Below are 11,396 nucleotides of genomic sequence, written 5' to 3'. Positions count from 1 at the left end.
TATCATACCATTTGGTGGATTTACATTTACTTTGTTACATCTAACCCTGAGTCCAGGTTGCATAATGTAGAATAGATTTCAATTAGGTAAGTCACTGTAGCCAACATTAGCTCTATGTAAAGTTGCAAGACACATATAATAAGATTTAAGACATAGGTCTAAGTTCAATTACACAAACAGACATCAATCAGGTCATTTTAATTTTAGACTGAGGCGAAGGAACAACACCTGTTCCTGTCACTATACAGAAGCCTAAAGCCTCAACTAGGCTAATTACCATCCTACAACATCAGAAAATGAAAAGGAAAGATAGCTGATGTCTCATGAGAGCCATTTATAGCAGACTGTATGTGTGTTCTATTGAATATCATGTACAGCTGTTGCATTGTTTGACAGAAGAGCTTGCAAGTAAGCATTTCATTGTACTATATATTATACTACACTGTATCCTGTGCATATGACAAATACACTTTTATTTGATTTGTGTGTTGGAAGTACACTTTAAAAAGTAACAGTTGTTAAATGGTTCTTCCTCAGCTCTTATGGTTCCTTGGAGAACTCTTGCCTGAAAAAGAACCTTTGAGTTAAAAATTCTTCAGAATTCTAAAAGGTTCTTGAATGGTTCTGGAAGCCTGCAGATGTGTCCCTTTCATAGCACACAGCACATTGGCCAGTGTTAACTAGTGTTGATTTTTTTCAGTGTAAAATTTCTAGTGGTTATTCAATAGGTAAATTAACACTGTAAAATGTTAAATTAACACTCAGTATTGTAAAAGAACCCCAGTGTTGGAGTTAATAACCAGAGTTGAACCATTATCATATTTCCCAACATACTCTAGTGCAGGTTGATTTTTATAATTGTTTGTTTCAATATCAATGTTTTTGCATGTACATTGATTGATTAATTAATCTTATGCTACTTAAATATAAATAACATACATTTTCTAAACTATTCCAATCTGTTACTTGGACTTATTGCACCCGGGACGGTCCCATATTTCAGCCCTTTTCAGGTGTTATCACTTTTCTTTTTACAAAAAGGTCAATTTGTCAGCAAGACGCATCAATTAATTCGGGCAACAAGAGTGTAGGCCTAATGACAATGGCCGAATGTCACTTTTTTTTGTGTTTTATAACGGATGTGTCTTTCCATTCATCAAATGGCTTGGATTTGGATTCTGAAATTACTTTGGAGTGGACAAACTTGTGCAGGTAGCCTACTTTTTGAAGTGATTTGTTTGACAATCAGATGAAAACATAATGACTGGTTGTGTTTATGCCACATTAAATGGTAATTACATTTTTACCATTAAATTACATGTCTTTACTATTAGACTCATAAAAATAATTCCCAATAAAAAAATTGAGAACCCCCCCGAATGTCATGGTATAATTCGTACTCTGCTCACGTATGGTCTTGTGTCAATTGAGAACAGTTGACTAAATCAGTGGTTATCAATTCTCTCCTCAGGGACCCCCAGCCATTGCAGGGCTAGCACACCTGATTCAACTTCTCAATTAACACAATAACAACACCTTAGGAATTGTAACAATATAATATGGCTAACCAGAATAAAATAACCTGTATGGTTCTTCAAAAGGATCTTTCTAGAACCATTTTCCATATAGGTTCTATAAAGAGCCATAAAAATAGTTTTATAAATAGCCCCCAAAAGGGTTGTAACCATAGCGGAACCATTTTTTTGGTGCTACAGTATATCGATTTTTTTTTAAATGGTTCTTTATAGAACCTTAGAAAACCTTATGAGCATGATTCTTCATAGAATCTTCAAAAAAAGGTTCCATATAGCACCAGAAAAGGGTTATGCTATGGCTACAAGCCAAATAACCCTAATTTATGCTTTCAGAAGGTATTCATACTCCGTGACTTATTCCACATTTTGTTGTGTTACAGCCTAAATTCAAAATTGATTACATTTTTTTTGTCTCACCCATCTACATACAATATCCCATAATGACAAAAATAATTTGAAAAATTAATTGCAAATTTATTGAAAATGAAATACAGAAATATGTAATTTACATAAGTATTCACACCCCTGAGTCAATACTTTGTAAAAACACCTTTGGCAGCAATTACAGCTGTGAGTCTTTCTGGGTAAGTCTCTAAGAGCTTCCACACCTGGATTGTGCAACATTTGCCTATTATTCTTTTCAAAAGTCTTTAAGCTCTGTCAAATTGGTTGTTGATCATTGCTAGACAACCATTTTCAGGTGGACTGCTAGACAACCATAGATTATCAAGTAGATTTAAGTCAAAACTGTAACTCGGCAACTCACTGTCTTCTTGGTAAACAACTCCAGTGTAGAGTTGGCCTTGTGTTTTAGGTTATTGTCCTGCTGAAAGGTGAATTCATCTCCCAGTGTCTGGTGGAATGCAGACTGAACCAGGTTTTGCAGCCACCACTATGCTTGAAAACATGGTACTCTGTAATGTGTTGTAAACATAACACTTTGTATTTGAGACAAAAAGTTAATTGTTTAGCCACATTATTTTCAGTATTACTTTATTGCCTTGTTGCAAACAGGATGCATGTTTTGGAATATTTTTTTATTCAGTACAGGCTTCCTCATTTCACTCTGTCAATTAGGTTAGTATTGTGGAGTAACTACAATGTTGTTGATCCATCCTCAGTTTTCTCCTATCACAGCCATTAAATTCTGTAACTGTTTTAAAGTCACCATTGGCCTCATGGTGAAATCCCTAAACTGTTCCCTTCCTTTCTGGCAACTGACTTAGGAAGGACGCCTGTATCTTTGTAGTGACTGGGTGTATTGATACACCATCCAAAGTGTAATTAATAACTTCAACATGCTCAAAGGGATATTCAATATCTGCTTTTAATTTGTTTTACCCATCTACCAATAGGTGCCCTTCTTTTTGAGGATTGGAAATCCTCCCTGGTCTTTGTGGTTGAATCTGTGTTTGAAATTCACTGCTCGGCTGAGGGACCTTACAGATAATTGTGTGTGTGTGTGTGTATGGGGTACAGAGATGAGGTAGACATTTAAAAATCATGTTAAAGACAATTATTGCACACAGAGTGAGCTATGCAACTTATTATGTGACTTGTTAAGTGGCATTTTTACTCCTGAACTTATTTAGGCTTGCTGTAACATTTCAGCTTTCAATTTTTTATTAATTGGTAAAAATGTCTAAAAACACAATTCCACTTTGACATTACGGGGTATTGTGTGTAGGCCAGTGACAAAAAATGTAAATTTAATCAATTCTTTGTTCAGGCTGTATTACAACAAAATGTGGAACAAGTGAATACTTTCTGAAGGCACTGTACAGAACCTTTTGTTTTTAGTGTGTACTTCATTGGAAGTGTACATAAAACACCATGCCATTACAGCTTTGAAAATAACCCTTTTGTTTCGATATAATAGGCTGCTGGCCTAGCTGCTGTTACTGTCTAAGATACTGTCTAAGGTGTTGGCATACTCTGGGGATTGAGGATAACATTGTAGCGAATTAGAAGTGCACCATGACAGGGATTACTTACCACTATAGTAATATGGTTATTATATGCAAAAAAAAAGCATGAATTTCTTTGCTACTAAAGCCAATTCTAAAGTATAGTGTCACCAGGTCATCTAACCCAGGCATTTCAAAGGTTGCACGCCCAACAACAGGGAGCCAGGAAGGCATGTAATTAATAACCATATCTCCTACATTAATCTTTAAATATAACTGCAACTCTATTCTCAAGATGTCTATTTTATTCTCAACATTTTGACTTTATTCTCCCAATTTTTTTGTTGAGTTGATTCTCAAAATATTTTGACTATATTCTTGAAGTTGAATATTCTCAGAATATTGCAAATTTATTCACAAAGTTCAATTTTGACTTTATTGTCAAAGTATTACGAGTTTTTGAAGAACTATCCCCATCAAATATTTTGTTTTATCTCTTTATTTGGCCCTAATGCTCTTCCGTATGATGCACTTTTCACTGGAAATATATATTTTTTTGCTTCTTTCTGTATTATATTTGACCCATTTACAATAAATAGGCAGCACTGTTTTACAGCTTTGTCTTTCTGTTCCTGAAATACGCTACCAACTCAATACAATGACAGCAGGTAGTGTAGTGGATAAGGAGGTGAGCCAGCAAACGGAGAGTTGTCATTTCGAATCCTGGATCTAACGGGGAAAAATGTGGTTGGAAGCAAGCTGCAACCGTAGGATGGGTGATAGCAAAATCCATTGCCATTTTAAGCCCCCACAACAACTGCTCCATGGGCACCCAGCGTGGCTCTCCAACTTCTCTAATATGTGTGTGTCTTTCGGAGGTTGGGATTAAAGTGGAAGTCAAATTTCGGGTTGGACATGAAAAGTGGACGAATAAAAACGATTTTAATCTACTCTACAGTATACTGTAGAAACACATCTTTAACATGTCCATGATGTAAAATCATCCGTGCTCGTCAGATGCTTCCTCTCTGTTTGTGGTTTATTGAATTAAGGGTCTTTGTTTGCGTCCCCAAACGGAACCCTATTCCCTGTATACTGCTTTACTTTTGACCAAGGGCCCATAGGGTTCTGATCAAAAGTAGTCATAAGCAATAGGGTGCCATTCGGGACACAGACCCCGGGTGGTGTGAAAGGACACAGTCACATCCTGCCCTCTGCCTGACTTACACGCTAGCCTGAGCGCTACATTGGGTAACTGTCCCAGTCAGGGTAAACAAACACCAGCTCACACATATCAGCTGAAGTAGGAGTATAGAGTGTACTGCTGCTTTAACACATTGAAAACATTGAGTAGTAGCCTAGTCATTGATTTGTAATTTGAGGGGGATTTGGAATTGGAATAATGGCAGTCCTGAAGACCAAAAAAGAACCCAGGAAAGAGTACCTATCTGTGAAAGACTTGGAAAAGATTTTGGATTCTTGCACGCTGCGGTTGAGCCAGATAAATGAGGTTTGGCCGAACATATTCATAGGAAATGTGTAAGTATTAATTTGAATAATTATTAATCTTAACTGCATTACACTTAGTTTATAGTTCAAGCATTTGTAAATAAAAAATACTCAAGCAGTTATGATCAATTCTATGTCGAAGTCATAGTAAACAGATCAACTATAACCCAAGGTCATATCATAGGCTACTGCAAACATCTAATGTAATTAAACAGAAGTATTATTTTATCGTTTGTACAGTTTCTGACGAGTTGAAAACTATTTGACAAACTAATGTAGCTAGTACATTCACAATAGTTCAGTCTCACCACCTTCTCTCTCTTTGTCTTACCAGGGCAATAGCCCAAAACAGGAGTACCTTGCAGAAGTTAGGCGTCACCCATGTGTTAAACGCTGCTCATTCCAAGCGAGGCAGCATAGGGGACCACAGATTTTATGGCAACAGCTTTGTTTATTATGGTATTCCAGCAGAGGACTCGACTCACTTTGATCTGGATGTTTACTTCAAGCCCGCAGCTGATTTCATTCATAAAGCATTGAAACAACCAGATGGTAAGACTCCTATTCTAAGTCAAGTAGGGCCAATCAGCAGTTGAAACTATAACAAAGTTTTTTTTTTTGCCTGGCTCTGTATCGGTAAAAAGCTGAAAAAAAATGGAATCACTCTCAAATTCATAGACAGAGCTATTTATTTGACCTTTATTTAACTAGGCAAGTCAGTTAAGAACAAATTCTTATTTTCAATGACAGCCTAGAAACAGTGGGGTTAACTGCCTTGTTCAGGGGCAGAACGACAGATTTTTACCTTGTCAGCTCGGGGATTTGATCTTGCAACCTTTCGGTTACGAGTCCAATGCTCTAACCACTAGGCTACCTGCCGCCCCAGCTATGGATGCAAAGACTGACCATCCATGATATCTACATTATAGTTTGAACCATGTTTTGAGGCTGTACAGTGTTCGTTTACATTTCCAATGTTTATGAACATTGGTGTAAAACAAGCTTATATTTTGGGTTCTGATAGGCTACGACAGTTCATCTAAGCATTTCTAAGTTATATCCTTCAAGAATAAGTCCAAAAATGGATGCAGCAACTGCGGATTTTCCCTTTAATTTTCTCTAGGATATCTTTAAGCAGAGTTATGAACACCAAAAAAGATAATTTCAAGTTGACACATTTCATCTGTTAGGCTTACATTTTGTCTTTACAAAAGCACCGACCTCAACTCATTCCCACAGTACCCCACTCTGTCCCTGTATAGCACTGACCTCAACCCATTCCCACAGTACCCCACTCTGTCCCTGTATAGCACTGACCTCAACCCATTCCCACAGTACCCCAGTCTGTCCCTGTATAGCACTGACCTCAACCCATTCCCACAGTACCCCAGTCTGTCCCTGTATAGCACTGACCTCAACCCATTCCCACAGTACCCAAGCCTGTCCCTGTAACACACATTGAATAGTTAGTTATACAGTAACTACTTCCAATCCACACAAACAAGAAAAATACATCTTCCCTTGCAGTACTTTCTGAAGTCTAACCATGGATCATCTCAGAGAGCTTCACCACCAGAGGACAGCCTAGGCCTCTCTCTCTGCAAAGGCAACTTAAATGATCAAAGGCAATGAATTATGGAAACTATTTTTAGATCTCTGAGGGGAACAGAAAGGCCACAGTTTGAGGCGGGCAGTCATGTATGATATTAATAACATGGTGGCCTCTCACTAATCCCTCTCCATCACTTTCTTCTCTCCTTTCATCTTCTCTCACCACTACTCAGGCCGTCATTCTAAATAACTATTAGTTCTTAATTGACTCGCCTGGATAAATTAAGGATAAATAAATAAACAAACAATTATCCTCTCTTCTCTCCTCTCCAGGAAAGATTCTCGTCCATTGCATTATGGGTATGAGCAGATCGTCTACCTTGGTGTTGGCATACCTCATGTTGTATTGTCACATCCCCCTCCATTGTGCTCTTCAGAAAGTAATCCAGAAAAGAGCCATTTACCCTAACAGGAACTTCCTGGCTCTGCTGCTGGACCTAGATCTTCAGCTGAAGAGAAAACAGAAAACATGGAAAACCTGTCTGATTCTGTAGAGATCAGAACACAGCAAAACAGACCAAATGCCACAAGTTAATATTTGTATCAGTGCACAACGAAGAAGCTTAAAAAGAGGAAGTTGATTTTCAAATCAAGTGGGAATGAATCTATGTCAAATCCCTTTCTAGTGCACAAACTACCTAAAACAAACAAGTATACCTCACCTACTGTCACACCCTGACCTGAGGGAGAGGGTTTGTTTCTCTATGTGGTTAGGTCAGGGTGTGGGGTGGGCATTCTATGTTTTGTATTTCTTTGTGTTGGGCCGAGTATGGTTCCTAACCAGAGGCAGCTGTCTATCGTTGTCTATGATTGGAAGCCATACTTAGGCAGCCTTTTTCCACCTGTGTTTGTGGGATCTTGTTTTTGTATTGCTGTTAGTAGCCTGCAAAACTTTTTGTGCATTGTTTTTGGCTGGTTCACCGTTAAATAAAATATGATGAACCCACGCTGTGCCTTGGTCTACCTTTAACAACGGACGTTACACCTACATACGGTATGTAGAATAAAATATGTTGCAACATTTTTGGGGATTTAAAATACATTTGAAAGAGCAGACTGTTATTGGCATTATGGATGTTGTATGGATGTTTAAAAAAAAAAAAGACTTCCTCTATTTTCAGCAGTGCCATCAAACGTGGTCATTGGTAAACAGAGCTCAGACAAGGGCTGTGTCCACACAGTGAAGGAACATCCTTTCAATTAAATATCAACACAGAAGGCATGAGCAGTATCTCTAAAGCTATTTTGTCGCTGCCGACAAAACCAAATGGTGTGTCCACTCCTACTCTCCATACCTACTGGTGGTATGCAGAAGAGATGCCAGAATAATTTTGAGCCGAGGTCATTCAGGTGTTTAAATAGAAAGGAAGAGTAAAGGCAGATGTCTACTACCTACAGCCAGTTGTCCTGCTAGAATACATGTACAAGAGATCCGGTTTAATCAGATTCTAATATGTTTTATGAGTAAGTAGTCTGTTGGAAGAATCATCTCTGCACAATATCAATTTGGATATACACTGAGTGTACGAAACATTAGAAATACCATCCTAATATTGAGTCGCACCTCATTTTGCCCTCAGAACCGCCTCAGTTCGTCGGGTCATGGACTACAAGGTGTCTAAAGCGTTCTACAGGGATGCTGGCCCATGTTGACTCCAATGCTTCCCACAGTTGTCAAGTTGGCTGGAAGTTCTTTGGGTGGTGGACCTTTTATTGATACACACGGGAAACTGTTGAGCGTGAAACCCAGCAGCGTTGCAGTTCTTGACACAATCACACCGGTGCACCTGGCACTTACTACCAAATCACATTTTATTGGTCACATACACATATTTAGCAGATTTTAGTGTGGGTGTAGCGAAACGCTTGTGTTCCTAGCTCAAACAGTGCATTAGTATCTAACAATACATCTAAAAGTAAAATAATGGAATTTATAAATATGACATTGCTCAATGTCGGAGTGGCATTGACTAAAATACAGTAGAATCGAATACAGTATTTACACTACCAGTCAAAAGTTTTAGAACACCTACTCATTCAAGGGTTTTTCTTTATTTTTACTATTTTCTACATTGTAGGATAATAGTGAAGACATCAAAACTATGAAATAACACACATGGAATCATGTAGTAACTAAGAGTGTTAAACAAATCAAAATATATTTGGTATTTGAGATTCTTCAAATAGCTACCCTTTGCCTTGATGACAGCATTGCACACTCTTGGCATTCTCTCAACCAGCTTCACCTGGAATGCTTTTCCAACAGGCTTGAAGGAGTTCCCACATATGCTGAGCACTTGTTGGCTGCTTTTCCTTCACTCTGCGGTTCGACTCATCCCAAACCATCTCAATCTGGTTGAGGTCGGGGTATTGTGGAAGACAGGTCATCTGAGGCAGTACCATCACTCTCCTTCTTGGTAAAATAGCCCTTGCACAGCCTGGAGGTGTGTTGGGTCATTGTCCTGTTGAAAAACAAATGATAGTCCCACTAAGCCCAAACCAGATGGGATGGCGTATCGCTGCCGAATGCTGTGGTAGCCATGCTGGTTAAGTGTGCCTTGAATTCTAAATAAATCAGTGTCACAACTCCTCCATGCTTTACGGTGGGAAATACACATGCGGAGATCATCCGTTCACCCACATCGCGTCTCACAAAGAGATTGTCCTCAGCACAAGGTACACCTGTGTAATGATCATGCTATTTAAACAGCTTCTTGATATGCCACACCTGTCAGGTAGATTATCTTGGCAAAGGAAATTGCTCACTAACAGGGATGTAAACAAATGTGTTCACAAAATTGGAGAGAAATAAGCTATTTGTGCATATAGAAAATGTCAGGGTTCTTTTCTTTTCAGCTCATGAAACATGGGACCAACACTTTACATGTTGCGTTTATATTTTTGTTCAGTATAGAGCAGAGCTGCAGCTTAACATGAACACCATGGAAATCAGCTTTTTGCCCCTGACTTGAGGAGAAGAGAGGAGGATATGTACTTATAGATAAAGAAGATACTTAGTATAAAGCACAATGATTTGTACTTGTGCAGAGACACACTTTAGCTACACCGTAAAACCTTTCCTGTTGTTTTTACTGTAATTTACAAACAACTAAGGGGAGAAGAGGTTTGTTTTTACAGTATTTTACAATAATGTTAGGGGGTATAAAAGACCAAATGTATGTGTTTAATATCACTTTCACTTCAAGAGGCCTTAACAAAGGCTCCCACACTGGCAGTGAATACAGGGTAAAACAGGCCAAAGGACATGGCAAATAGTGAGACTTGCCACCTCTCCAATCTGTCCCCTATACACATTTAAGTGTAGGAACACTATTATGACAAATCAGTTAAATTGGCACAGGACTCTCACTCACAGGTGGCACTAATTTAGGCTCTTATAAGGCACAACTCAAAACATGTTAATGAGCCAGAAACACAATACCATGCAACCTCTAGTGGTCAAAAGGTTTTTGGCGCTCCAAAAATACGGTACAGTACTTTATTCTGTGTGTGTGGGGGGATTATAGCACCATTCTAAATACAGCAATTATTTTCCTGCCCACAACATTTTCCCACAATGCACCATTGTTACGTTCCCCAGTTTCTGTGTTGTAGTTTGTGTATTTGTGAGTGTGTTTCAGGTAATGGCTTCCTGAAGTTCCCCAAGCAGCTGATTGGTCGGCCCCATTGCTGATTGGAGAGCTGACCCCGCCCCCTCGTCAGGACCCAGCTGTCTCCAATTACCAACCCCACCTAAAGCTATATAAGCCAGTGTTCTGTTGCTCAGAAGGAGAGATGATTGCAGAGCGATATTTGCTGAGAGAGGAGGCTGATGGTTATAGCATGTTGCTGAGGGAGCTGATTGGTTTTGTGTCAATAGGATGCAGTGTTTAGATTATTTAACTTATTCTGTTTCATTTGTTCCCAGGGGGGAAGGGGAAGGCACCTAGGGAGTGCTTAGGCAAGAGGCCCGCGGGCATACATAACCCGTAGTAGTTTACTGTCAATGCACACTAGGTAAGACCTGGGCGGACCACCCCCTGTATTTTGGTTAGTGCACCAGGTGGTGGTAGTTGGGTAAGTAGTGGGTAGGCAGGTAAGGTAGGAGAGGGGGCTTTGATATTTACTTTCTTTGCTTTGGTTCCGTCCAGCCCCTTTTCCCCAAACTTACCGTGCGAAGGAATAAATTCCCTGTAAACGGTATTCTCTGAATTTTGTCATCCTTACTCACACCTACAGTCCATACCTCTTTCACACCACGGAGAGTTGAGTTGTAGCAGGGTGTTGCGTTCCCTCTTACTAGAGGCGTGCGTAACAACCATACTTTGCAGTAATTTACTGTGTCATGACCTCGGCCTGTGGGTAAGGTTTATGACCCCCCCATAAATACCTTTCTCCCTTCCCCTCTCTCTCTGACTCTACTGAAGGACTCTTGAATAGCTTTTATTAAATATAGAGAGTCTGGGAACATCAAACAAGTGGGGGGAAAGGAACCATATTTCGGTAATAGAACCAGTTGGAAATATACCAGGTACTTAATGAGTATGGATGTCAGTTTGGTTGTCATCTGAGACATTATGACAAACTGTACCTGGGAAAGTCTACACATTCTAGTCAGATTCACATGGAATTGTTGTGCAATTTAAATGTTTGATATTGAAACTGTTTGTTAGGAGATTAAATGTAATTTTAGCTTCCAAATGACAGAATTGGGTTTTCATAAGGGGCTCGGGGCCAGTATTGAGAAATTTTGAAAAAAATATGTGCCCATTTTTAACTGCCTCCTACACCAACTCAGAAGCTAGGATATGCATATTATTAACACATTCGGATA

The 11,396-nt window shown here is 39.1% G+C and overlaps 1 protein-coding gene across 1 annotated transcript; it reads left to right on the top strand.

The window, feature by feature from the left end:
• Positions 1-4,673: 4,673 nt before the first annotated feature.
• LOC106589878 (dual specificity protein phosphatase 13A) lies at positions 4,674-7,509 on the top strand. Its single transcript, XM_014180290.3, has 3 exons — positions 4,674-4,981; positions 5,286-5,503; positions 6,836-7,509. The coding sequence occupies exons 1-3, from the start codon at positions 4,845-4,847 to the stop codon at positions 7,054-7,056; spliced, it is 576 nt and encodes a 191-aa protein (XP_014035765.1). The 5' UTR covers positions 4,674-4,844; the 3' UTR covers positions 7,057-7,509.
• Positions 7,510-11,396: the final 3,887 nt, after the last annotated feature.

This window comes from Salmo salar, chromosome 28 (assembly GCF_965601325.2).
Source record: "Salmo salar chromosome 28, fSalSal1, whole genome shotgun sequence".
Classification (NCBI taxonomy): Eukaryota; Metazoa; Chordata; class Actinopteri; order Salmoniformes; family Salmonidae; genus Salmo; species Salmo salar.
The sequence above is the reverse complement of the archived record's forward strand: the minus strand, read 5'-3'. Positions and strand labels throughout refer to the sequence as shown.